At 42.3% G+C, this 27060-nt stretch overlaps 1 protein-coding gene across 9 annotated transcripts in view; it reads left to right on the top strand.

The window, feature by feature from the left end:
* IL1RAPL2 (interleukin 1 receptor accessory protein like 2) overlaps window positions 1-27060 on the top strand; it is a 395107-nt gene that overhangs the window by 348332 nt on the left and 19715 nt on the right. For all 9 annotated transcript variants that reach the window (XM_064463223.1, XM_064463224.1, XM_064463227.1 and 6 more), the window contains 2 exons: window positions 17573-17702; window positions 24022-24167. In XM_064463223.1, coding sequence (XP_064319293.1) covers window positions 17573-17702; window positions 24022-24167 — 276 coding nt within the window. The remainder of the gene's footprint in view (window positions 1-17572; window positions 17703-24021; window positions 24168-27060) is intronic.

The raw sequence follows: 27060 nt of genomic DNA, 5'->3' as shown, positions 1-27060 counted from the left end.
GTGCTTCTGTAAAGCAGATTCAGGTGTTGAACCTAAAGAACCTGGCCAACCCTGGGAGAGTGGTTTCCATGGTTAATTTTCTCATTTGTGTTACTGATTTTGTTTTCATTATGTTTGAAATTGGGAGCACTTTGTTCCACATTAGTAGCCAATGGCAATAAGCTGTAGAGATGAGACTTTGCAGAGATACAGGGCAGGGGAAAAGAAGAGGTGTCAGAAAGGAAATGACAAGGTCACATTGGTGACTAGTGATGTGGAGGAAGAAAATTTTTAGCCAGCGTGCTTTCATGAGTAGTTAGGAGACCCTAGTAGGCAGGGAAGTCTTTAGAGACCAAGTTGGGATGTCTGAAGCACATCTGGTATAGAACAAAAGAAAATTGAATCTCTTCTGTTTAAAATGAGTATATTTGGGAGATTATTATTATTATTCTCTTTTTCAAGATGGAGACATCTGAGCATATTTTCACTTGGGAGGGACCCAATATCAACTGCCAACTGCATCTGTGTGTCTGTGCATGGGAAGTGAACTACTAGCATGACTCACGGCGGTTCCATCTGTCACCTGTGATTACAGCAGGTCTCACTACTCAGGTTTTTATGTGGAGTCAAATCCACTGAAAGTGTGATCATGGTTTTGAGATCTTACCATTCAAAGTCTGTTTGCAACCAAAAGCTTTGTTGCCTCAACTGTCCTCATAAGGCTTCTCTCCTTTTCTGTTCAGCTGTGGTCCCAAAGTGCAAACAACATATTTTTTTGTTCAGGAGTAAACATCTATTTTCATTTTCTTAAGAAAATTCTTTGCAATCACTGAAAAACTAGATTTTTTCCAGAAATTTAGCATATTGGAAAGACTATGGGGCTGTGGGGGAGTTAAGATACTTTTGATTGAGCTAAAATGGGTCAGATCATGCTCTGGAGTGACTCGTAGTATCCTTGGGCTTCTGGCATTTCTCTCAGTTACTCCAGCCCACATTTCATAGGTTGAGGGACATACTAAAACAACTGTGCAAAAAGCCACCTGCCCTTTACATGGGGGTAGACAAAGAAAGAGACAAAGAGAGAGAGGCTGGGCACGTCTGTATGGATAGATACAAACCATCAGGTGTCTGCGGTACCCGCTGCAGCTGGTTGCAGCTTTGTCGCAGTCCGCCAGCCATTGGCAAAGCTGTCAGCCCAGCAGATAAGCCCTGCTTACACCCTGCCAGATGCTCAGGTTTCACAGCACATGATCAGAGCCTCTGAACCAGGGCTGGCTTGTGCAAAAGGCAGGTGACCGTCAGGGTTAGTGAACTCTGCTTTGTAAACACCCCGCCTGAAGTGCTTCAGGGTGGCCAGGAACTGAAGAAGGGAAAACATAGACAAAAGCAGGGCAGCAACCGTCTGTGGGCCCATTCACACTCCTTTGATTGCTTTTGGGTTTGAGGTTACATAAACCTTGTCTTCATTTAGTCCAAAGTGAAATTCCTTTCTGTGAAGTAGCCTTTCCCCAGGCACTGGTGAAGCTCATGGCCTCAGATTAGGAGGACATGCTACTCTGTGGCTCTGCATTTGTTTCTCTGCACAGCAGTGCATGTCACCCTGGCTTTTACTTCATTTACATTTGAGCAAGCAAAAAGCACCATCACATAGGCTTTGAGCAGCTTGCAGATGACTCGACATGACAAAAGCTAAGTGCAGGGTGCCAGCAATCAGTAGCTCCCACAAACTGGCTGTTACATTGTCGTCTCCTTTGCATCTAAAGCCAACCAAAAAAGAGGCCAGGCTGTTTCAGGGAGCAAGGCTGGATGGGACCCCATGGGCCCTGCAGACCCCTTCTCCCAGTGGGGCAGGCCTACTTTAGCAGTGGTTGTGCACAGTGGGGCTGAGGTTTCTTTAACCCCCTAAGAAAAGCCACGTTAGCTCAAGTGCCTGCCAAGCCTGGCGGCAGCCCAGATAGCCCAGGGTCCGTGGGTTGGGCAGTGTGAGCTGTAAAGGTGGGAGACAGGAGATGGTGGCTGGACCAAGGACCGTCCACCACCCTGGGCTGCTCTGAGCTTGTGGGCAGCAGAGATGGGAGTGCCAGCCCCAAGGGGCAGACATGCTGCTGCCATTGCATGGCCGATCCTGCCAGACAGCGACATCTGGGTTTCCCTGGCTGTATCTTCCCTTGCAGGGCCAGAACAGAGCAAGTGCACTGCCAGCCATGCGTTTACATTTCCATTGGCAAGTGGGGCAGATTTTGCTTCTCTTTTTCTCCCATGAAACTACACCTTGTTGTCACCTTTTACCATCAGCTGAAGGGAAACCCTCCCCAGTCAGCTTCTCTAGGGAACCCTGGCCTCTGGTAATACTACTGCTTACACTGCTGAAACTGTACTTGAGCCTTTTTTGGTGAAGCATAGGCAAGGACCTCCACTGTGGCAGCCCCACACCTTGGGAACAGCAGCGCTGCGGTCCAGGACCAGCAGATGTAGTGTGGGGTGGCTGCGTTAGGAGCCACCTGACGCATCTTTAAGGATGCCACAACCTGTCATTTTTATTTTCCTAGGTGGGTCCTTCACTGCCCAAAAGGCTCGTTTCCTGTCCCCTCATGTATCTGTGCCAGGCACAAGGGAAACATTTGCCTATGCTGAGGTTTAATTTCTCGTTTCATTGAAATGCCCTTTTACTACTCTCCCATTTGAAGCAGTCTTCTGGAAGGGATTGCCTTCCACAGCTATCCCCGGTAAACTGCTACATATACTCTGTAATCTCAGCAAATGCAGCGCTATGTGTACTGCTGGCAGGTAACTTCACAAGGCAGTGGCTGGTAACTCTGGAGCATGGCAGATTGCTCCTCAGGGCTCTGAAAGGGTGTTAGGCTGTACCTTTATGTCAGCGGGGGCAAGGGCTCTCTGGGAAGGTCAGCAGCTCCAACAGAAAATGCATAGGGGACAGTAAATCTAAAAAGGCTGAAAAACTAGTGGTACAGGAGTCAGTACAGAAGTATTTAATGTCTTCCGTCTGTTGGGAAAATGAGAAAAATACAGCAACTCACTGGAAGAGAAAGAAAAAACCCAAACTTGTTAGCAAATAGAGCCACGTTTCTGTGTAGAGCTGACTTTTAAAGTGGGTTTCATTAGGGGGACTGAAGGGGCATGGAACTGTCTGTGTAGCTAATTTGTTTGGCATTTGGGAATAGTGAGTATTATTTGGTCTGTTTAGCTGATAACTACCCAGGGAGCCTGTTTTTCAGCACACTGCGAGGCATGAAGTACAATGCTCTGCAGGGGTCTGTGCTCGCTCTCTGAGCTGGGCTGAGAGCTTATCCTTAGCGGGAAATGAGAAATGACACAGGTATAGGTAGCACAGAGCACAAATCTGTCCTAACCTTACCAAGGGAGTGCGGCTTTGAGGCTCTCCTCAACAAGCCTCTAGTCAGCCCTGTTCCCCATGACGAGAGCCGACAGCATCCTTCCTTTACCTGTGAAGATTCAGCCTCTCTCACCACTGCCCCACCTCCCCTGCTCTTTAGGCAGCTCTGACCACAGTTTGAGTTTTGCAGCATGGGAAGGATTTTTCAGATGCTATATCCATCTCCATCTCCCCCCAGGCAGGCTTTCTGTCAAAGAAGGGTCCACCTGGCAAAGCTAAGAAGTGCATCTTGCCCATTATCTGTACAAATCAGCAAAGAGAAACGTTGCTGAGAAATACTAGGCTGAAATGCAGCAGCAGTAGTATATAAGGCAAAATATTAGAGGCCTCCAGTGAAATCCCAGAGTACATAAACTATACCCAAGAAAAGAAGCTTTCATCACCGAATCAGCACAGATGTAGTGGTGGAGATTCAGTCTTTAGGAAGGCTGACTCTGGAGTTGAGGGTTGAGGGGAAGAGAGTTCAGTCAAGACGATTCCTGGCAAACTGACCTGAGGTGGTGTCTTGTTCTGAGCCCAAGCCCAAGGAAGAATGAATCAGCTAAGGAAGTAATTATGTTTTTGACAGAGAAATGAAGAAAATTAATTCAGACACATTGGTTGTCAACAAGGTAGCACAGAAGATAATTATCCAAACAGAAGGAAATTTTACCTGGCCTTTTCTGTCTCTAATACTCAGCAGAGTCAGCAGAAAAAGACCTAGAGAAAAGACTTCCAAGTGCAACAGACCCTTGGGGCAGCTAACAACTCCTGACAGGTATCACCCAGCACGGGTGTGCTGGTTCTGGCTGGGATAGAGCTAATTCTCTTCCCTGTAGCTGGTGAGGTGCCGATGGCACGTTGGTGCTTTAGTTGCCGTTAAGCAGCGGCTCAGTGTCACCGAGCAGCGCCTGCAGCAGCCAGGGGCCTCTCCAGCTCCCCGCGCTCTGCCACTGGGCAGGAGGCTGGGGGGGCAGGGCCACAGCCGGGACAGCTGACCCCGACTGGCCAATGGGACGTTTGCTCCGTGCCATGTGACACCATGACCAGTGCATTACCGGGAGCAGTTGGTGCGCGGGGGGCGGCTGGGGCTCGGGACTGGCGGCATCAGGTGGGCGGCTGCCTCACGTGCTGTTGGTTTGGGTTGTTCATTCCCCCTTCCCGGGTTTCACCTCTCTCATTATTCTCTTTTTCATTGCGTTGTTGTTGTTGTTATTTTATTTTAATTATTAAACTACTCTTATCCCAACCCATGACCTTTACCCTTCTGATTCTCTCCCCCATGCCGCCGGTGGGGGAGTGAGCGAGCGAGCGGCTGCGAGGGGGTGAGTTGCCGGCTGCGGCTAAACCACAACAACTGGGTACCTTCTGCCAGTGTTCCTCTGGGTGTTGGGCTGGGAGATAACAGCAAAGCACTGCCATGGCCACGTTGCCCTATACACAGAACAATAGTGGCTTTCCTGAATTTGGAAATCCATTCTGGGGTAGAGCAGGCTTTTTCTGTTGTATTTGTCTCTATTTTGTATTGCTACATGAGCTTTTGAGAACATATGCAGCATCCCTTCAAATATCCTTAAAAGAAATATTCACAAGACTTTGGGGGCAGGTGTTTGCCTCAGCCTGTTATCAGCTGCAGGCACAGCTTTATTTAGTGCTTTGCAAGGTAGCAGATGCACATCTCTAAAGGCCAGTCCTTTGTCTTGCTCCTGCACATCTGTGTGTGATTAGACCATCACACTTCCAGATGATCACAATTACCTGGGTCCTTGCATCATTTTGGATGGTGGCAGGAGCTTTCCCAAGGGAGGGGAAAGCAAGTCTGTAACCTTCTCTGGTTAATTCAGAGGTGAAGGCCACATAAAGGTTTCTGGCACTAGAATAAAGCTCAGATAACAATCTTGACGCTGAAATGGCCATGGTTTCACATTAGATCTTGCAGGGAGCAGCTTAATTTATTTCTCAGCTCTAGCACAGCTAAGAAAAGAGATAAGCAATAACCAAGAGGAAAGCTTTTCTCTCAGGAGGGTATTTTTTAAGATCCCGCTCTGAGCTTCTAAAATACTGCCTTATATCCAAACACAACTGTGGGCAAGACATGAGGCGGGGTATTCCGAGGCTCCAGGACTGTATGAAATCAAAGTTGCTTTCTGTGGGAGCCAGCTTTGTGTGCTGAGTGCTCTTGCGCGGCTGCTCACAGCGTGCTGGAGTAAAGGGCAGGCTTGAGCTCTTACCTGGGCCAGGCAGTAGCTCACTCGTGCTTTGCCTGCTGTGTGTTGCAGGTCTGACAGCTCTGCCCACATGGTAGAGGAAGGACTCCTATTTCCTGATTCCTCTTTCTTCTCAAATAGCAAGTGGTCTTTTTAAGATCAATCACGTAGGTTCACACTAAATTCTCAGGAGGTTGCTTTGAATTAACTGATTACATGACTCTCCTAAATGGAAGGAGTTCATGCTGAGTTCTCCACAGTGGAGCAATATGGCTTCTCTCTTCTCCATGTATTTCAAATGCAAATTCATAACATATTCTTGTAAGTCTTAAGAAGACATGACATCCCTCTCCCCACGAGGTGAGGGAGCGGGGGGAGGGGGTGGAGGTAAAAGTCTTTATTTATTATTATGATTTGGGGTTTTTATTATTTCAGAAAGGTTTCTTATCCTTGCATTTGTTTCCCATATCACACTGAGGTCTGAGGATCTCTTGCTTTGAGACCTCTATTCTCTCACAGTGTGACCTCTTTCTGCCATTTGCCTTAGCTGTGGAGAGCCCACAGCCAGGCGGTATGTCCACCTGGGAAATCCCCAAGGACCACCTAGGGTGAATCCGTGCTCCCCTCTTTCCCAGTGTAGTCCCACAGGCACATGAGATGTGGGCTTTGCTGCTTTCCATGCTGGCGGCAAGCAGGGTAAAGCTGGTACCACTCAGAGGGGTCTGTATCTATAGCTTACTCTGGAGACAGTTGCCCCCTTTCAAACCTGGAAGAGGAGTCCACAAAAGCTGACCCCTGCTCCTCTGACATTGTGAGCCAAAGACAATGTTACCCTCCTTCAAGGGTGCTTTGCTGTGATCTGGAGAAGGCCAATGTTAGTCCTTGCAAAGACGTTTTTCCTTCCCTGTTTACCCAGCAGAGTTTTGCAATCCTTGGATGATTTCTCCACTAAGTGTTGAAATTCCCACTCTTTCCTGCAAGCATGTGATGTTGTATCACCATGACTTTAAACAGGGTAGTAGTTCCCCTTTGCAGGAGTTTCTGCTTGGGCCAGCAAAGTGGTTTTTTGATTTTTGGAGCGTTTTTAATCACTGTCAGTCAGCAGTGTTGAGAATGAGGGTGAATTAAGTGCATTTGGGGAAGGTGCAACCACAGGCTGTGCCTTCACTGTGTGTAAAGTTCGAGGGGAAAAAACGTAATGTGCCAGAATTGAGAGCTTCTGAGTTACAGACTTCATGGTTTGGCACTCACCCTGGGAAAATTGAGATTATTAGACTCCTGTGCAACTAAAATTACATTTAATGTGTGGTTAATGTGAATGCTATCAACAGAATGCAAGGCAAGAGGCTTAGAGTCCTCGCTGCTAATAGGTTTAGGGCAATTAGTCTATTGACTTCTGTAAATCACATCTGTCAGAAAAAAAACCAAGGTCATCTTCAACATGGCACTTACCTGAGCTGATAGATTTTGGCTCAGATTACTGAGTACAAGGGGATGCCTCTGTATCTCTTTAGAAAGGAGTAGTTTTAACTCTGAGAAGTTGTCTGAATTTATAACATTTCTTAGGACTCTTACATCCTTAATTGCTAAATTCTTACACCCAAAATACAAGTCCCTGTTTTAGGTCTTGTGTCTTGGTTAAAAGATTCTTAACCCAAGGTTTAAAATAAAAGAAAAAAAAAAAGGAAAACAGTGAGTTTTCTCTGTGATTGACTTTTTTTAAAATACTATCCACCTTAATGTTACTTTTTTTTAATGACGACTTTCTTTTTCAACAGTAAGGGCAAATAAAAAAGTTTCCTTTAATTTTTGCAAATTAGAAGAGATTAAACTTCCCTGTAAATTCTTTATTGGGCAACTGATGAACAATATTAATTCACTCAATAAGCAAAATACAGGTTGTATGTATTGAACTGTGTTTTACCTTCCTACTCTCCCTGTACCTTATCTCTAAATTTAAGTAAATAATAAATGGGAATTATTTACTGGAGTTAGGTTGGAGAGAATGTTGCTCTGTGGCTGTTGTTTTTCTTTTTGAATCTTCTTCGTAAATACAGTATTTATTTAGAACTCACTGTTACCCTTACTCAGCATAGCACTTAAATATGTGCTTAAATTTAATCAATAGGGAACCTTCTCCCTGTTCAGCAAAATGTTTGAGCATTTTCTGAGTTTTAAGCACACCAATCAGTTGTAGATTCTCATTTGAGTACAGGCTGATCTCGGTAGCTGTGTCCCTGCTCGTTCCTTTGTGCAGGGGAAGTGGGAACTTGCGTCATGTTATCACGAGCCACGGCAACTCCTGTCCCCTGTGGATGAGAGGCCACCTGCATAACTGAGGCCAAGTGAGGTGACAGTTGTGGTTATATTTGTTATCAGAGGTGATTGATATCTGTCTCTTCATCCCCTTGACCAGGACCCAGCACTGCATTTCATTTATTTTAGGAAGGGTAGGAGAGCTGGAGAAATCAGAAGGTTGCAGCAGTTACTGCCTTTTGTGTCTGGCCCCTTTTCTTAGCCCTCCCACCCAGTTCTCCTGCGCTGTGTCAGAAGCATGGCAGCAGAGAGAGGAAAGGACTTAGCTCACATCAAAATACGTGCATCAGGGTGTTATTCTGGACCTTACTAACCACACTAACATTTCTGGCCCTACACACCTGCTGCAGGGCACTATGGAGATATTAGCAAGCTGTTAAGGGAGAATTAGGTTTTTCATTAGTATCTTCATATGAAACCGATGTCACAGTCCGTTCGGATCTTTCAAATTTACAGGACAATGTACTTTGTGATTTAAGCTTTATTTAATGAGCTAATTAAGAAATAGAACAGAAAAAAAATTACAAACAGGGCTCAAGCCTCTTTTGCCCAGACTAGTTTATCATGTGAATTAATTTATTCACCATTCAGGGTCTAAGGTTTCAGAACTTAGAACCCATAGCTCTTAATATCATGCACCTATGAGCAAAAGAAAAGAATTAGTTACCTAGCCAACGATGAGAGTGCTCATCCTTCCTTCCTCCTCCGTCAAGCTGCGGCATCCCCTGTATCACACCGGGAAGCGTGAAAGCCTCAGCAGTCCAGCTGCTGTTGGATCTGCTTCAAAAGCTTTTTGCCTAAACTGATGTTTTACACCCTCCAGCTTGGAGGTTGGTCTATACCAGTTCCATAAGTTAGTGGATTCTGAGGAAACTGCCAGACAAAAGATAATGGCTGCTGGACGCAGCAATTTGCAGATGATAGTGGTGCATAATGGCACTTTAGCTGTCTGGCCACCTGTCCTGCCTACCTGGTGCTCTCCCAGCATACATCAGGCCTTAGCATGAGCTGGGTTTGACAAAATCTAAGCAGGATTTGAGCAAACAGTCACAAACTGAGTATGAAAATACCCCAGCTGACTCCTTATATTCAAGTATACATTTATTTCAAGGAGTCTCACCTTGTTTATAGGACAGGACATCCATAGCATGAAGCGTAACTTCACATGTGCTTTGTCCTTTCTAAGTGAAGAAGAATTATCCATTCTACAGTCATTGTCTGTTGAAAAATCAATGCAGAAGTTGGAAGAGGTTTAGGTAATTTCTGTAGTCTGTTGCAGCCCACAGCTGGTTTCCTTAGCAACCTTGAATGTACCCCTCTGTGTACTAAAAAGGAGGTCACTAAGATGTACGACTGGATACCCATTACATACTCATGTGAGTAAGGTTCAGAATTTGGCCACAGTGATGGTAGCAGATCTTGGTTAGGTTGGTCCCTCCATACACTTTCTTCACATGAAGCCGGATTATTCTCTAGAAAGAGATGCTGGATTGCATCCTCTTTCTCCCTTGAGAGGCAAGATCAAGCTGTACTTGCTTAAGAATCTGAAATGTGAGGCATGAATGGTCATAGAAAATCTTATGTAGGGGCAAGTTGGAGTGTTGGAAAGTCCTGAAGCTGGCAAGAAGCAGCAATGTGTGGGATAGGACCTTACCTTCCCCTTGAGCCAGCAGATCTCTGGGGGGTGACAGGAGCATCTCTTCATGGTTCATCTCTTTGTACCTCAGCAAATGGTTGGCTGTTTCCCCTTCTCACCATGGGACAGTGACCTAAGAAAGCAAGTGACCCTCTGAATAATCTTTCCCTTCCTGCCCTTCTCTCAGAGCAACACACCAGTGTGTTACTACCTATTTTGGTCACACTAAAAAGCAATATCAGAATAGAGAGAAATGATTGCTGCGACAGCATGGGGCCATACCTGTGCCCTGGCCAGGCCATAGCAACATGATTTGTTCCATCTCATTCCCTGTTTAATTCATCTTAGTCTGGATGTCACTGTTCTGTTGCCATTGGGCTTCCCCAGCCCTTGGAACCCTACCACCAAGGGGATGTTTTTATCTCTTCAGGGGATTTCTCTTGAACAATGTTTCTGTGCCTCAGAATGCACAGAAATTAGATTTTCAGAAGGACCTCAGCATTGAGCACAAGTTAAAGTCAGCACAAGGCAGCTGTCAAGCTGCCTCTGGAAATCCCACTAAGCATCTGTCTTCATCGTAGGTGAATAACTGAAAAACTAAAATCCTTGACTTTCAGTTATACCTGAGCTCTCAATGACTAAAGTCTAATGACTTCAAATTCTGACCCCAAGGCAGTTCTGAAATTGGGCTGAAGGATTTTACAGGATTTAGGTGAGGTTTACTTTAGTGGGGGCAGGGGAATGTTTTTCTGGGTGTGCTTTTGGAAGAACATTGCTCTAGGAGATTTTGCCTTGATTGATTCATTTTTGGAACATCCGATAAATTTTTATCAGCAACATTTCAGCCTTGTGTGTATTTTTGTTTTGTTTTTCTCTTTTTGTGAAAGCTGCGGTCAATAGCCAAGCCTACAAGCAGCGTTTGCAGTGGGTCATGACTGTGTTGTTTAAATTAGAAATGGTTGAGGCTGTGTAGAATGACAGCATATGCATTGACTTGTGTTCTTGGCAACAAACTGTCTAGAGGCTTCATTGCTTTGTTTCATGTTTGGGGTTTTGCTGCTTGCTGTTAGTCAGTGTTATTTTTATGCTACTTTTTATATATGCCATTTGCTCACTTGAGTGAGACAAAAAAGCACAAATATCTCATGGCCGTGTGTTTTGTGATGTTTCAGGGCATAAGAAATAAGAGCAGACCAAGAAAGTAAGTTAGAATTAAGATCATAAACTACAGAGGACAAAACAAGATCTGAAGATCTTTTGCATTTTTCTTGTCAAAGTTTTTACTGGGCTCTTTTTACTGACAGCCAAAGGCTTGCCGTAGTCAAAAAGTTCTTATATGAGCGAAGAGCCAATTTCATGTGTGTCACGTACGGCTGCCATTTATTTTTCCTACCTATCAATACAGCTACCAGAATATTATTTTAGTGGCTAGCATATGCTGTTCATAACACGGGGCCGTAGTTAGGGGAAGAGCACCTCCTTTAGTCTGTTTCTTTGTAGAAACTTGGAGAATAAAGCAGTCTAGTAAAAGAAAAAAAGGTGTGCGTTTGTAAATGCTCTTAAACTGATCTGAAATGTCTGGAGGCTATTTAGGTTTGATTTTGCTATAAATTTATCTTATTAAAGCAATTATTATCACTACCCAAAGCAGGTTTCTTAATTTTATTTAAAATGCTTTCCATTAATTTCTGGCTGATCTTTAATTATGCAAATGTTTGGAAGGATCATATCCAGTCATGAATCTACTGGCTGCTGGAATAGAGTTTTGAAACATTACAGGATATTCTGTAATTTTTTGTTGTTGTTGTTCAGAGAAAATAATTTGTTTTGATTATGCTTTATTTTCACTGGTTCTAATAATGCTCAAACTAGTCACTGAACTCCATAAGACATTCACCTAAACAGAGGTAACATGATTTAGCACACAGCTAGGCATGTATTCTATAGAATAGCCAAGTGAAAGAGGAGGAAAAAGAAGCCCAGGTAGAGTAATTGGTGTCGACTTTATAAATCTTGTTGTACTAAACAATATATGGAACCTTTGATCAAGTAATGAAGGGAAATGGCCAGGGAAAAATAAAGGAGGGAGTTGGTAATGTACCTGAGGTTTTTGTGGGGTTTTGTAGCTCTGTACAAGTTCAGTAGGGGGTAAATCTGTGAAGAAATTTAGTGCTGCCTTAGCAGATTATAGGAACGGAATCCGAAGATCCTGATGTGAAGTGGTACTGCAGTGCCTAGATCTGTGCTGAGAGCGGACTGGGAAACCCAGGTGATCAGCTGTGCTGGGTGACAAGAGCAAAACCAAAGCATGTCCTTAGCTGCTCCTGCCAAATGCCTCCTGATGTCTTCAGGAGATCATCCCGTTGTGGATGAGCCCTACGCAGAGGTCAGTGGCTCAGCAGCTCAGCCACAGGATTGCAAGAGTGGCCTCGAGCGGACACCGTTGCTACATTTGCCATCCTCACATCCCTGGCAGCAGCTCAGCCCAACATTCAGCATCAGCCAGCTGAGCCAAACCCATGGTTTGGTTTGGGCGGCACCACCTTGTTGTGCTTTGGGGTTTTTCCTGTTATTGCTGAGCACAGGAGAACAGCTCAGAGGATGTCCTTGCAAAGGACTTAGAGAAAATTGACATTCTCTGCAAACTAGATAGAAACTACCACACACAGAGATTGTTTTTCATGAGTCAAGGTCTGTGTTGCCCCTGGCATTTGTTTTGTGGATAAATTGCCGGCATAAGCTCTGTCTCCCATATCTTCTTATCCAGGATGGCCTTCTGAAGGAAAAGGAAATGTGTTCTTTACTTCACGGTTGTATACAATCCAGCCTGCCTTGCCAGGGGAATTTAAATCACTCTGCTGCTCTTTGGCCAGTTTCATGCACTTGTAAAGCACATTAGAACAATAATGTTCTTGTCAATGACATGCTGATTTGCCTTGCAAACCTCACAGACTGGAAAGTAAGATTTGATTCTGCAGGCAACCTGTAGAATACTCTTACTGAGATGTGATAAGTAACCTGCCTTTCTCGTTCTCTGTCTCAGCAAACTGAAGAAACAAAGCCCATGAAGTGCCTGTGTAACATCTGCATACATCAAGAGTGGGAAGCTGCTCCTCTGCAAACACTTCTCTGTCAGTCTTATAGGGAAAGAGACATAGGCACTGTTATCGGAGAGGAGCTACATGATGCATATGCATCGATAAGAGACTTGGAGTGAGGGAATGATTTTTGGTGGCAGCAGTGCACCTGTCTTCCTTTCTATGCATCTGGCTCTGAAATAGATAAAAATAATGATATTACAGTCAATGGTTTTAACACCCAGGTGGAGCTGAAGATGTAAATCTAGCAGGATTGACTTTTGATGTTGCTTGGTTAAAAAAAGAGGTCTTCCATTGGCACTTTCAGTCAGTTCTGCCATTAGCTTGGAAGGATCATATGCTTCAGTTCAGGCCTGTTGAGAGTGGTGTTTTATCTGGCACAAAAATGTGAAAGAATTGGAAAACACACTGATGTTTCAAGCCACAGGAAGAAAAAAAAAGCACCCAAAGATTCACAGGTTACTTTGGCTGTTTGATGGGGTTGCTCTGCGATGATTTACTCCAGGAGTGAAAGCCTGATTTGCTGGAGGAACAGAGCACCAGCAGAATGTCAGCATTAAAGAATATGGACCCCATGTTGCACCTTTGAATGGATGCTTGCAAATAAGCCACAGAATACACCTACTTGTGCAAAACGATTGAAAAAGAACAAATAATCAATGTGCATTTTCCAAAAAATCCCTGAAAAAATGCCTTGGCATAAGCCAGATCTTATGATCTGTGAACAGCTTTTGTGTTCCGTGCTGGTCAGTCATCTAGCCTTGGCACTTAAGTTTTTAAAAGACCAAACAACTTTTAGGTATTTTAAGCTCTATTTACTTGATGCTTGGAGTGTGCCTTCGTCAAGAGAGACTGTGCTGCAGGATTTGCAATTCTTTTTCAAAGCATGTTGGACCCACAGTAAGCACATTCAGAATCACGCCTGGCTAAACTCTTTTGCAGACACTTTTTCCATCCTTAGCCAGTACTCCTACCTCCATCAGGCAGCTATTTTGCTTGAATAATTGCATTTCTCTGGAATTCTCATTTTCAGGAAAAATTTGCTAAAATGTATGGTAGAGTTCACACAGATTTATAGTGAAAATGGTCAGGTGAAAAATGTACAATAAGATTTAACAATAAAAGTCATTCCTTTTGCCAGCGGTTGTGTCTTATCAGCTGGGAGTTTGCAACAAGCCTGCCTGATTGACAGAGTAGGGGAGAAAGCTAAAGCAGAGGCTTCTGCTGGAACCTGAGGCTTTACGGTAGCAAGGTGACCCCAGCAAAGCAGTACATTAAGTGATATCTACAAGCAGGCTTTCTACTTTTTTCCCTTGTTTCTTAAAACATTCTCTTAAGTGTTGATTCATTAGAAGTCTCACTAATGTTTTTCTCTGTTTCTTGGCAAATTATTTCATTAAGTAACATTGCAACTGAAATTTCTGATTTAAACAGAAACCATTTGAAAATGGAAAACTTTCAGGATACCATTCATTCTAGGAACTTTGTTGTTGTTAATTAAACGATGCAAGGGGAATTTTTCGTAATAAGAACAGTTAGTAGTGGAACTACTTAGTGTCTTGCAGAATAGCAGTAATGATATGCAAAAGTTTGGGCCTTACGCAAGATGAGTTGTTGGAGTTACAAACTGCCTGTAGTTCCTTCTGCCTGGAACTGTGACTCGGTGTGATACCACATGGCTTGAAGCCAGCCCCAGAAACAGGACCTGCAAAGGTCAGTTTCCATGGTCAGTGCCTGTTTCTCCCCATTCAAGTGTACATTTAGGAACCAGGGAATTCAGCTGCAGTTTTAGGATCTCCGTATTTGCAGGGAAAGGCAATGAGACATGCCATGTTCTTTTCTGGATGGGAATTGGTTGGAGTTCCCTGTAAACCAGTACTAACAGGTTGCTGCTGTGGCCAGCTGTGTCTTAACGTAGTAGGAGAGGGGAAACCTCCTTCCTTTCCTTATGGAGGCTTGCTTGTTTCTGCAAGGTAAAGTGTTTCTGCAAGGAAGAGCCAACATTACCTTTTCTGGGTTTGTCCTGCCTATAGAGTCACAAAGGAGTGATGAGAGTTATAAACCAGAAGCTGCTTTAGAGAGCTACAGAAGAGTGAGAGGAGTAGAACAACAGTGTGTGAGAGTTTGGCTGTGGATGGGACCTTGAAGTGTCATCAAGCCACAAGCGCTTTCCACCTCAGGACAGATCAGCCCAACCCAGATGTGCAACATTCTGCTACTGAGATAAAAATTAGTTGTTCCATGAGAAACAGTTGCTTATACCTCCCTCTGATCAGTGACGGATTTGCAGATAAGACGGACCATGGGTTTTTTTCAGGTGTGGCCAGTCCCAGACTTTGAGCTGAAAATACTAATTCGCTCTGAATTTGATGGTATTAGTTTATTCTGCTGTTTTTCCCTGGTGGCAAAGCTGGGAAATATATCTGCCCAGGCATGTTCAGAGCGTGTAGGCTGTCACAGTAGCTACTGATGCTTTATATTGGGTTTGTTTGTATTACAGAAGCTGCGTACCAACAGCTAGTTTTTTTAGATTTTCCTATTTGTATAGAAAACTTCTTATTATTTCAGACCAGACGTATTACCTCAGGATATTTACTCTGCATGTGTAGAAATCTTAGACTCACCTTGGAATATTTTCAATTCTTCAGAGTTTGTCTTTTAAGTAAAAATCTACTGGTTTGAAGAAAATCACACCCTTTAATATATTTTGCCTGTAACAATGCCCAGCACGGTGTGCCAGGAAAAAGGCATATACTGTCAATGCTGATAGGCCACATCTACCCCTTTTCTTTTTCACATTGCCACAGTTGTCTTTTTCCATTAAAATCAAACATGGACTAAGCAGCCACATGCTAGGAATCACTGAGTGGTATTTAAATAGATGCCTGTCACGACTCTGGGGCAAGCGGCACAGACGTCCTCACACCACACAGGCATTGAGCATGTTAGGGGGATGTGAGATGGGTAGAGCCAGAGGCTCCAATTCTCCCCTCCACCCGGGGAGGGCACGCAGCGCCTCGCAGTGCTGGGTGGATGGGTTAGGAGTAGAAGGAAACAGACTGCTCCAATATTGTCTTGTAGTGGAATTTAATGTCTGCCTAGAAGTGTTTCTCACTCTCATTATTAATGAAGTTTAGAACTCTCTTAGGATGGTGGTCAATGTTGTGGGGTGCACAGATAACTGTGAATATCCACCCTTGCTTATATTTTGGATATTTGAGCGGGTTGTATATAATCTGTCAGCATCAGCACGTGTTCAGTGGCCAGCTGTGGTACCAGAGTTCATAGTGAATATGGAGATAATGAAAGATTCTGTAAAACATCTTCAGGATAAACATTTTCCATTTTTGTCTTTTGCTATTTGAGAAACAGAGACTGAAGTGCAGTCTTTAAACCTTTTCTTGCTGTTTCCCAATGTTTCAAAAGGACTTGTAATTTTGGATCTTGACTTGGAAACAATTTGAAGGCGGCTGATTTTTCAGTGGCTGGAAATGCTGCACTTCCTGACTAATCAGACTCTTTTGACATGTCTTAAATTGGGCACTGAAATAATGGATAGATAAGTGCAAGTAGTTGACTTAGGACAGCTCTGGGGTTTTAGGCAAAGATGCTTTAACACACAGCATTGATATGCTCTGAGTATGCACACAGCGAGTTATCACTGCTGAGCAGACAAGAGGTAACAGATTAAGGCACAGTAAGTCAATCGCATGAAACCATGAGCCCATGCTCAACCAAGCAACGTGCTCCAAATGACTAGCCCTTTTTGAAAAGTGTAGGCCTGTTCTATTTCTGTGTCGGAAGAATCTCCTGCTGGCACTGAAAATGGCCAGCATAATAAAACATTTCTTCCAAATACAGTAAAATGCATTATTTGGACTTTCTATACTTGATCCAAGTCCTGGAAGATTCAGCAGGAGTCTCCGCTGGTGTTAAATGAGGTCTGTCCTCCCATGTTAGTTGGTGACTCTACAGCTGCTTTGTAACCTGGACCACCTGTGCTGGGTAAAACAGGAAAAGAGAAGTGGGGTGCAGCAGCTGTATTTGCATACTAAGGGAATGGACATGCTTCTGAATTTCCTGGCTTGTTTGGTTTTGGTTTTTTTATTTTGTTTTGGGTTTTTTGTTCTTTTTTTTTTTTTGTCTTCTGCAGGCAGACAACCATCTGTCCTGGCAGTATAAGCACAGTCCTGGACTAGCTAATACAGCTAAAGCTGTAGCCAAACAAAAACCCATCTAAATGCTGAATTCTTGGAGAGAAAATAAATGTGATTAGTTTACAAGTTTTATTTTCTTTCTCTTGGATTTTTGCAGAGCTGAAAGGCAGTGTTCTTTACTCTGTTGCTTGAGTAATGCTTTGAAGTTTGATCCTTTGCCAAAAGCCTGTTGACAGTAACATAAGTGGTATTGGTGCTCCCTGGCATCATGTATTACTTGGGGATCTTTAAAAGCTCTCTGAACAGCTTACCAGGATTTCATTAACATTTTCTTTCTATCTAAGTGAGGAAGAAATTATTACTGTGTCTTTTTTTATGCGTGGGTAGGCAGCAGTAAGCAAGTTCATTGATTTACCTGCCTCTTAGGGCACACTCCCCAGTCCTGGTAGAGATCCCAGGAGTCTGACAAAGAAGTCATCTCTTTCTTTTTAACAACCCATCTGACATCACCTTATGTTGCCACAATTTCCATACCTTCTCATTGTTCATGTAGTATCTTCCTGGGAAAAATGAAATGATGGGTAACCTCAGAGTTTCATTTCACAGCTATTTCCTTTAGTTGCAAATCAACAACACCATTTTTCCTATGGTTTATAGTTATTCCTTCTTTTTTATCCCCCCCCCCCCCCCCAATTTAAATCTTAGGCATTGAGATTTCTCATAATCATGCTCTCACTAGTAGCCATGACAAAGTGTCTAACCCTCTCTTTTCTTCTTGTCCTCAGGAAACCCTCTGACTGTGGCCTGCAAAGCTTTCTTTGGATTCAGTGGAGAATCAGGCCCAATGATCTACTGGATGAAAGGGGAAAAATTCATAGAAGAATTAGAAGGTCACATTAGAGAAGGCGAAGTCAGGTACTTTTTGGAGTATTTACTGTTAAAAACGTGATATATCCCAAAAGCCTTTTCGGTTGGTTTTTTTTAAATGTTTTTAATTGGAAGTGGAAATAATTTTCTGTCTAGAGAGTGACGAATGACTTGGAACCAGGGCAGTGTGAGTTGCTCCCTCTCCTTTCTAGCAAATAAACTCTAAAGACATAGTAGCTATCTATGTGCCTGAAAATCTGTTACCAAATTCCCCTGACGGTAGCTGAAGCGTCTGAGTGTTCTGGGGGTTGGTTTTAGCCCTGCATGGAAATGATGCTATCCACTGCAGCTGCCCCTTGTGGCAGTCCTTGGCAAGATGACATTCATTTCAGCATCAGTGTTAATCTTAAAGATGAATGGTCTCCTGTCAAAGCCACCATACTTTCCCTCTTCTACTGAATGTGTTGTCTGCTTGTGATATAGCTCTCGGTATGCCTTAACCAGGGCTTTCAAAGCATTTTTTCCTCCATGCTTAACACTTAAGGGAGAGAAGGGAGTTGTTGTGTGAGGATGTCCCATATCCAACTTGTGCTTGGCTTGTTCCAGGTGTTGGTTATCATTTGCTGTACCAGTTGTAAAGAAAACAAACATCTGTATCCCCATGAACTTTAATGGAATTTGCACCTAGCAGCATCTTCTTGTCTTCCTTGTTTAATAATTACCTGATTAATAGCTCTTTGAGCAAAAACTAAGCTATGGTTATGCTATGGACAAGGTGGTCCCAACTCCTGTAGACACAATGAATATAGATTATAAAGAAAACCAAGGTCTTTGCACCTTCCATTGCATTTTTTTTTTTTTTGTCTCATTTCTGAGTTGTTTGTTTCTAGTAAAAGTGATTTTGGAGAGCAGGCAGAAAGAGACATTCTTTTGCTTTATTACTTGATCAATACTTTGAAGTTCAGCCATTTAGCCACTAGTTATTAAGATACACTAAAATAACTGACCTAATACTGTACCTTAATTGCAGACAGATAAAATTCGTCATATATTGCCGGAATGGCTTTAAGCGTACAATCCTCTTTGGGCTTCTGACCACAAAATACAATTATTGGAAACTTCTGCCATTGCAAGTAATCAGCTTTTAACGACATTGTGTCCTCTCTGGTGTGTATATATATATGAGCAGAGTGATTTTGGTCACGTTCTTCCTCTGCATCAGGACAATTTGAGGTTTGTATTTAAAGAGCTCTTCAGCCCTAGCACAGTTTAAAACTTTTCCTTCATGTGCATTTGTTAGTGAAATTGAGTTTGAAAAAGCTGTATTTGTCCTTCATTGTGCCATCTCATTACACATTCATGATTCACATTAATTTTGTGACAACTCTCTTTTCTCACTCCGTTAATATGCTTTGACTCAGTTTACAGACCCATCACAATTCAGTGAATCTTCTCTTCAATAATGCTACTTATCACGTACTTAATCTCCTGTGCATCAGAGCCAGCATAAAAAACATAGCATTTACCAAAACCTACTGCATCATTACCAGTGATCCCACAGTCCATCCCTTTCTTCATTTAGAAGTAGCTATGGCAACTGCAGTAGTAACTTTTTGCAAATTATTTTTTTCACAGTACCAGCTCTTGCTTGTGTGTGCCATTACAGGTATGCTGCTTCAGGGAAACTAAGCAGCACTAACTGTTCTGTCAGTGCCCTGAGCCAGCCTGCATCTTCCACCCAGTCATATTTATTGATGTACTTCCAAAAAAAGTCATGTATGTTTCAAATTTGATGAGCCCCAGTGAACTTGCTGGTTACATGCTTTTCCCATCAGTTTGCTTCTATATGGTATTGTCAGCCCGTTTCTGTTAATGTTGAGAAACTATAGGTAACTGGGAATTGTTACCAGACCAAGATACTCCATGGGTCATTCCTTTGGCAGATATCTAACATTTTAACTCTGCATCCCCTATCTTGAATTAGTTCACAAATTTAGTAGCGCTCTGAATTTTTGGTGCTGTCCTTACCCTGGACTGTACCCATCCATTGTTGCTGGATTTGCGGTATATAGTGAAAGTTTAGGTTTGCAGATCAGTGTGGTGTGGGAGTACAAAACATCCATCACTAGTTTGCATCCTCTAGCATGCATGGTTACCAGTCAGTCTGCTTTTATGAAAGCACTGAATTAAGGATGCATGTGACTTGAGCAGTTATGTTAAAATCAAGCCTGTGGAACTGTTTTTTGGTAAGCAGACTTCACCATGAGTAATATATGTGTAGCTCTGGTCTTCTAGGTATTTACTAGATCTTGTTACAGAGCCTCATAATAAAAAGTAACTAATCAGCATTGCAGGACTCGGAGGCAGTGACCCCCTCTCTAACCTGCCTCCTTGCTTTCCCTTGAATTAAGATCCCCAAATGTAGACATGCATAGGGGAAAAGGAGAAAGAGGCTTTGCTTGCCAGCTGGGTTTTTCACAGCGGTAAGAAAAATGTCATTTAAATTGAACCAAGGCTATTAAAGAAGGAATCAGTGTCTTTAAGCCTGCCTGCAGAGTTGTCAGTTGTACCTAATTATCAAAGGAGCCCACAGAAAATTTCAACGCTGTCTCTCTGCCATGGAAAAGAATTATTTCCAGGCATGAATTGTACTCTTCCAGCCACCTTATGGGTTGCTTCTTTTTCTTCTTCAGGTAACACTGCTGAACAGTTTGCAGGTGCCTCATAATGCTCAGCTTGTAAAGCGTGTTTGTCCTTTTTTTCCCTCTCTTCTCCATTTTTAAAGTGGAAATAGTTTAACTCATTCTAAAGACATGAAAAGAAGTGAATGGAGACATTCTGAACTGCAGCCTTATTTCTTCCTGCTGATTAATTTTACATTCTGTCTTTTCACCCACAGAAGTCAACTAATGGTTGCAAAACGCTCAGACGAGATGGGGATGTTGTATTCTTCTGAGGGGGGGATGCTGAGGGAGGGAGGCAGAATTACCATCACTGCCTGTCTAATGTGCTGGGTACTTTGCAGAGAAGTATGGAAATGACAGCCCTCTCCTGAAAAGCTCATACTGTTCAAGTAGACAATTTCTGGGCAGAGAATGAGACACATGGTACAGGAAACGAGTGGGAAGATTGCTGTGCCATGTTCTTAGTTGAACTATTCTTTGGAGAGGTACTTATCATAGAATCATTAAAGTTGGAAAAGACCTCTAGGATGTACACACACATTTCTCCTTTCATCTACAGACAGCTGTTAAGGACCAGAAGGAAGGGACTAGTGTTCATATCCCTGTTCAAAGTCCAAATCCTCAACTATATATGGAATAAAAGTTTCCTTTTTGATAAGTCCCAACTTGCACGCAGGGCAGTAAAGGTTTGGAATTAATGTCTCAGTCTTTCAAAGAGACCCAGCTGAAGCTTTCTTATGACCTTTACATCTGTAATCACACAAAGCCTGAAAATTTTATGAAAATGTGGTTTCAAAGGAAAAGTATTTTAATATCAGATTCAGCTTAGTGCATAAATGCATTGGAAAAATATGACAGAAAATTTGAAAAATCTGAAACAGTGAATATTTTTCAAAGAAAACATTTGTATTCTGAAATGACAGTTCTGTTTTTAATTAATATTTTCTTAACTGAAAAATAATCAGTATACACAGTGTTTTGTTTCAGATCAAATAAAATGCTTCAGCTTGAAGAAGAAGAAAGCACTGTTTGGTTTTTTTCTTCACTCCACCCACCTCTTCTCTCCCTCCCTCCTGTTTGTTGTGAGCTGTCAAGCACCATTGGTTTACCTGTGTATTAAATGATGTAATTACTCTTACAGTTTGTTCATCAAACCAGAAAAAAGAGCCATTATTCTCTCAACTTGTGGGCGCTGGCATGTGTTGGCAGCATTGCTGGCAAAATTTCCCCCAGCCCAGATAGGGCAGAGCTTCATCCTCTGGGTGTGCAGCAAATACTGTTGCAGCTTTAAGCTCCTACGTCTTGATACTGTATTCCTTCTCTTCCCCCCGAATATTGTGCTCAATGTTCTCTGAACCAACTACGAAATGCAATCAGTTAAAGGCTGCATACATATTAAAAAATGTAGGTGACCAACTGTGTATTTTTGTGGCAATAATGCATCATTAGCAGTAGAGTACTGGTTAAAAGAAAGAAAAGAGAGAAGAAAAAAAGCAGGAATGAAAGGTTTAACACCACTAAAAGCTTTCTACACTTTGCTACCAGCATAATGTTTAAGTGTCTGTCAGCATTTTCATGATAGATCCCGTTCTAAAGAGTTCTTTTTCTAAAGATTGTAATTAGCATGAAAATAATTGAAAAAAATTCTCAGTCCAAATGCATATTCTTTTTTATGAAAGCTGCTTTTTAGCTGATCATGTATTATTTAAATTTAGGTTAAGGGTCGATTATTTTATTTTAAATAGATTCAGAATAATAGTTTATCTTACTTCTAATCTATCTTCATTTTTTTTCTGCGGAAAATATGCTGATTATAGTAAACATAAGACAATCGGAACATTCACACAGTGCTCCAGATTATTGTCCCAGATATCCTCGCTGTTAATAATTTTACTTGTTCCTTGCAGCACGATTTGTAGGCCAAAAGTTGTGGAACATATTGTTTACCAACAGAGAAGAAAGACTTTCTTGAGTTTAAAATATTTCGCTAATATGGACTATTCATAGGTAAATGAGAATTGGTTTGTCTGACCCCAATGATTTAGACTGATTTGAGTCTGCAAACAGATCAGGCTGTCTTGGGAGGTTTCTTTTCTGGCCAGAAATGATGCAAATTCAGCCTTTCTTGCATTATTTTCATCACTTGGACTCAGGGCCAGAATAAAAAATAAATGCAAAAATACACAATAAATGAGAGTCAATTAGCAAAAAAAAAAGATGCCATCCAAGTTTCCAAATGCAACACACATGCCTGTTCTTAAACTAATGGTTTTGCACTTGCTTTTTTGCAAGTTACGCAGCCATAGTGAAGGAGGCTGAATTGTTGTGGATGCTCTGGTACGTCTTCTGAGCTCTGTCAGATCACACAAGCCTTTAAAGGCTTTGTGCTATGTGAAATCTTACTGTAAATATGTGGGTTATAGCAGTCAGGCTTGTATTTTTGATTGTCTAGTGCAACGCCTTCATACTTCTCTTCTGATTTGTTTTAAGATTTGGAATTCCATGTTACATGAAATTAGCATGTAAGAAAATTTGTGTGCGCATTGGAAACTCAAAAAACCCCTTTGGTTTGTAATAGAGAAGTTTGGGGTTTGTTGTTGTTATTGAAAAATTTTAAGCTCTCCAGAAGCAGTTCCCATCCAGCACAAAGAGCGCTCTAGTTAATGACTTTGTACCCAGTTGCCCCCCTTTAGTCTCTGGAGAAAATATTTCGGGTTTGGTGAACCTGGATCTTATTTATAGCTTTATCTCTTAGTGCCGTATGCTAGTTTTTCAGAGGAAAGAGTCACTGAAGTACTACGTGCAATGGTGAGTTCACAGGTGGCTGCGAGGGCATCACATGTTTTATGTTAATCCCTTACACATTATGCAGCAGTACACTACCAGGATCAAATGAATCTGGTAGCTTTTACCTGATGTTACATTTCCTTGTTCAGAGGACTGGTAACTTTTTCTTGAGCAACTGATAAGAAGCCTTTCAAGAGAATAGGGCATTGTATTTTTAGACTTAATGTCAGCATCAGAAAACACTTGCATTTACTTTGCATTTTTTTTAACATTCACATTAGAACAATGACATGAAAAGACACTACCTCTGGCCTGAAAGTCTGCTAGAACTTTCCGTTTCCTTTGTGAGGATTTTGCATGTCTCCTCTGTCTTCTCAAAGTAGCAAAAAGCTCTTGTTCTTGACACTTCTAAAGTCAGGATCTAGCCCCCCAAAATAGAGGAAAATTCCACAGAGTAACACAGCTCCTTTCGTTGGTTTTCCAGACTGCATTAAAACATATCACGATACCCAGCCTTTAAAATATTGCCTTATAATTTGCTCAGTGGTGGCTTAGTAGCGCGTATTACTTCTCTGGAGAGTGAATATTTATTGCTTCTTTTAAAAGAAATGTTGTTTTTAGGATTTCATTCTGGTGGAGCTGAGGTAAACAAGCCACATCTAACCGTTGCACTTGCAGCCATTCTTCTTGCACTTGATTCAGCTCCTCGCTACAGACATGGTGGGAGAAAATGCCTCTGTGAAGTCTCTCTGAGGCATTTTGAGTCTCTTTATAAGTCCTTCTCCAGGAGTGGAGTCCAGAAAAACAGTGTATCTTGTGCTGACAAGTCATGGTTCTTTTGGGAATCTTCCACCTGAATTAATTCCGTTAAGCAAAGACTGTATCCTTCCTTTCAGGCTCCTCAGAGAACATCTTGGAGAAAAAGAAGTTGAATTGACATTGATCTTTGATGCTGTAGAGGAAGCAGACCTGGCTAACTATACGTGCCATGTGGAAAATAGAAATGGACGGAAACATGCCAGTGTTCTTCTGCGCAAGAAAGGTAATTCTCTTTATTTAATTACCTGTACTCTTGCCTGCCTCAGCAGCAACAGGTCAGCCAGTAGTGAAGGTCCTGCTGACCTCTCTGAGCCAGGCTGGACTCCTGTGTGCCTCCTTGGAGCTGAAGTAAGTTTGTGGTGCAGCTTCAGTTTACCATTTGTGAAAAAAAAACTTAATGATTTTTTTCTTTAGTCCCTAGTGAATCAGTCTTGCAGGTGATGCACTTGCCTGGAATACAGTCACCCATAAAGCACCGATATAATCAGTAGAAGTATTTTGATTTAAACAACCTATGAATTTGACCCAGAGTTGACTGACTAGAGCAGAGGTAGTTGTGTGATGGAGTTAAAATGTGCATTTCTTAGAATGTGTACCTCAGCAGTGAAGTCAGATGTTCTCGCATTTCTCCACTCCCTGGCTTTGCTGTTTAAATTGAAAACTTTGAACAATTGCCATGCATTTTGATTTCTAACTGCATCGGGAATGAAAACATTGCAACGGGAGCTACAATCAATGGAGAATTACCTGATCATGGTTGCTTTGCTTGGTACTGTACCTGGAATTGGGAATACCACTACTGACAAGTTATCTGTAGTAGGAAGGAAACCATTTGCGTTTGAATGCACCAAATTAAAAGGTGCTACTATGCTCTTCTGTTTGTAGAGGTCATTATCATGCGGAGTGTAACAGTATCTCATTACAGTTCTTATGTTGTTTTTTCAAATATCTCTCCTATTCATAAGTAGGGTGACATTTAAATTTGATGGTGATCTCTCTAAGATACTGTGTGTTAGGTAGTACAAAAGCTATAAGGCAGTAACTGTTGGGAAAGCAAAGGAAGATTACACACTCGGGATAAAGACGTAACATGAAACTACAGAGCCATCAGCACGGGAGATTGACTAAAGAGTTAATACATTGTCCAGATTTCTGTCGTTGTTCTTGGCTGTAAACTAATTTACCAAAAGAGGAGAAGAAATATTTTCACGAGGCACATCTGCAAGTGCTGTTCCGGTCCTTCGTATGCTTTCAGAGCACTACGGCAAGGAACATGCTTCTCAGGAGGTTGTGGATTGCAGTGTTAGTGTCAGTTAAAAAAGCCAGTGCTCTCCATCATAACACTTGCAGCTAAATCCCACAAAAGTGTCACCATTTGGAGAAGGTCTAAATATACTATTAGTACCTGAATGTGCTGCAGGTTGACCTCTGAGTCTAGGGTAGACATCGCCGTGGGACAAATGAACTAAGAGCCAAGTGGAAGAACAGGAAAACCAGCCCAGGCCTCTCTAGATGTTCTGGAAAATGTCCATAGTCATCAGTTCACCTAAAGGCCTGCTGGATGCCAAGTGCTGTGTTTCATGGCTATCATCTGTGTAAAAGGAAAGGTATGGGGGGGTGTGGTATTGGGACAAAAAAAGGCTACTAGAGAGGGGAGACTTTTGGGTCAATGTCCTCTTTTTTTGCTATGCGTTTATGTGACCCACAGGTTATATGAGTGAAAGTACAGTATGCAATCTTGTTAAAATCAATTGAATCAAGTCCTACTTACACAGTTTCCTCTGTACATGAGTTTTATGTCCTCCCAGAAAGAAGGGCATAGCAGAGGTTATATTTTATGCTAAGTGGTAAGAATAAAACACAATACGGAAGGTGCAAACCGCTCTGAGAATCAAGGGCCCACAGCTGTGATGTGGAACACACACACAGATGTATATTCAACATCTAAACTGCAGGATGTCACACCTTTAATTAAGGAATCTGGTCATCACGATGAAGGCTCAGCCTCTTCAGTGCAAAAAGTTTTCTACCTTTCCACCCACTGAACCTAATAAATACACAACTGATAGTAAGTATATCTATGTTGACGCTGTTAAATGTTCAGCTGTGTTGCATATATTAGAATAACAAGTTAGGTTTATTTATAACAAGAAAAAGCAGACATTTCAGAGCTCTGCTGAAATTATGGAAGAAGCACTGCTGAATACAGAATTTGGAGGTGGAAAGGATCACTTCTTAGCTAGTATTTCATTTCTCTCTGCACTGTGTCTGTAGAAAGCTTATATTCCCCTCAGGCATTCTCAGTAGTTGATTTTCGAGCTATTAAAGTGTCATTTAAAATAACAGTATTTTCACTGTGTCCTTTGACTGCCTGTCCCATTGTCCTGTTCGTTATTTATTAAGTCCTTATAAATACTTGACCAAACTTTTCCTTTCTGCAACTTGGTGTAATTACTTCTTGTCCTGGCTTTCTCCAGCTTGGATTTGACTGTAGAGTATTCATGAGCCAGGAAATACTACTGTATTTACAGACCTGCAACAAGATTTAGGACAGGACTGGTGGAAAGCTGTTGACCAGCATCCTTTGTGTGTGTCAAAGAAGGGGTTCCTGTTGTAATGTGCTGCAGCTTTCCAGATGCTGGGGCACTTAGGAAAGGCAAAGAGGAAGCACAGATCTCTCAGCCAGAGAAATCCCCCTCCCTCCAAAGTCTTACTTGCTAAGGGCTGCGTTACCCCTGTTTGGCAAGAGGTGCTCGTAGCTCCAGTTTGTCTCCAGCTTGTCACAGTGCTGTAAGTTATGTCTGCCCTCTGTTCAAAGGTGTGACTGCAGTACGTCAGGTGTACACAAGCGAGCGTAAGTCATGAGTCCTGCTAAACTGGGAAGGCTTGGATAAGAAACAGGAATAAGCCCCAAATCCAAGTCATAGCTCTAGTATAAGAATTTCTAGAGTTAGTTTTTACTTTGATATCAGGTGGTTGTTTTTAAGCACATACTTTGCTTTATGGAAGAAAAAGGAAATGTTCAACTATTTAAGGTAAAATCTGTTGAAGTCTTTTGCTGTATTAGTGGTACGGTCCTCACAAATGCTTTTGGAGAACACAAGAGTGCTGTCTGT

This window comes from Phalacrocorax carbo, chromosome 11 (assembly GCF_963921805.1).
Source record: "Phalacrocorax carbo chromosome 11, bPhaCar2.1, whole genome shotgun sequence".
Taxonomy (NCBI): domain Eukaryota; kingdom Metazoa; phylum Chordata; class Aves; order Suliformes; family Phalacrocoracidae; genus Phalacrocorax; species Phalacrocorax carbo.
This window is presented reverse-complemented; position numbering and strand designations above follow the sequence as displayed.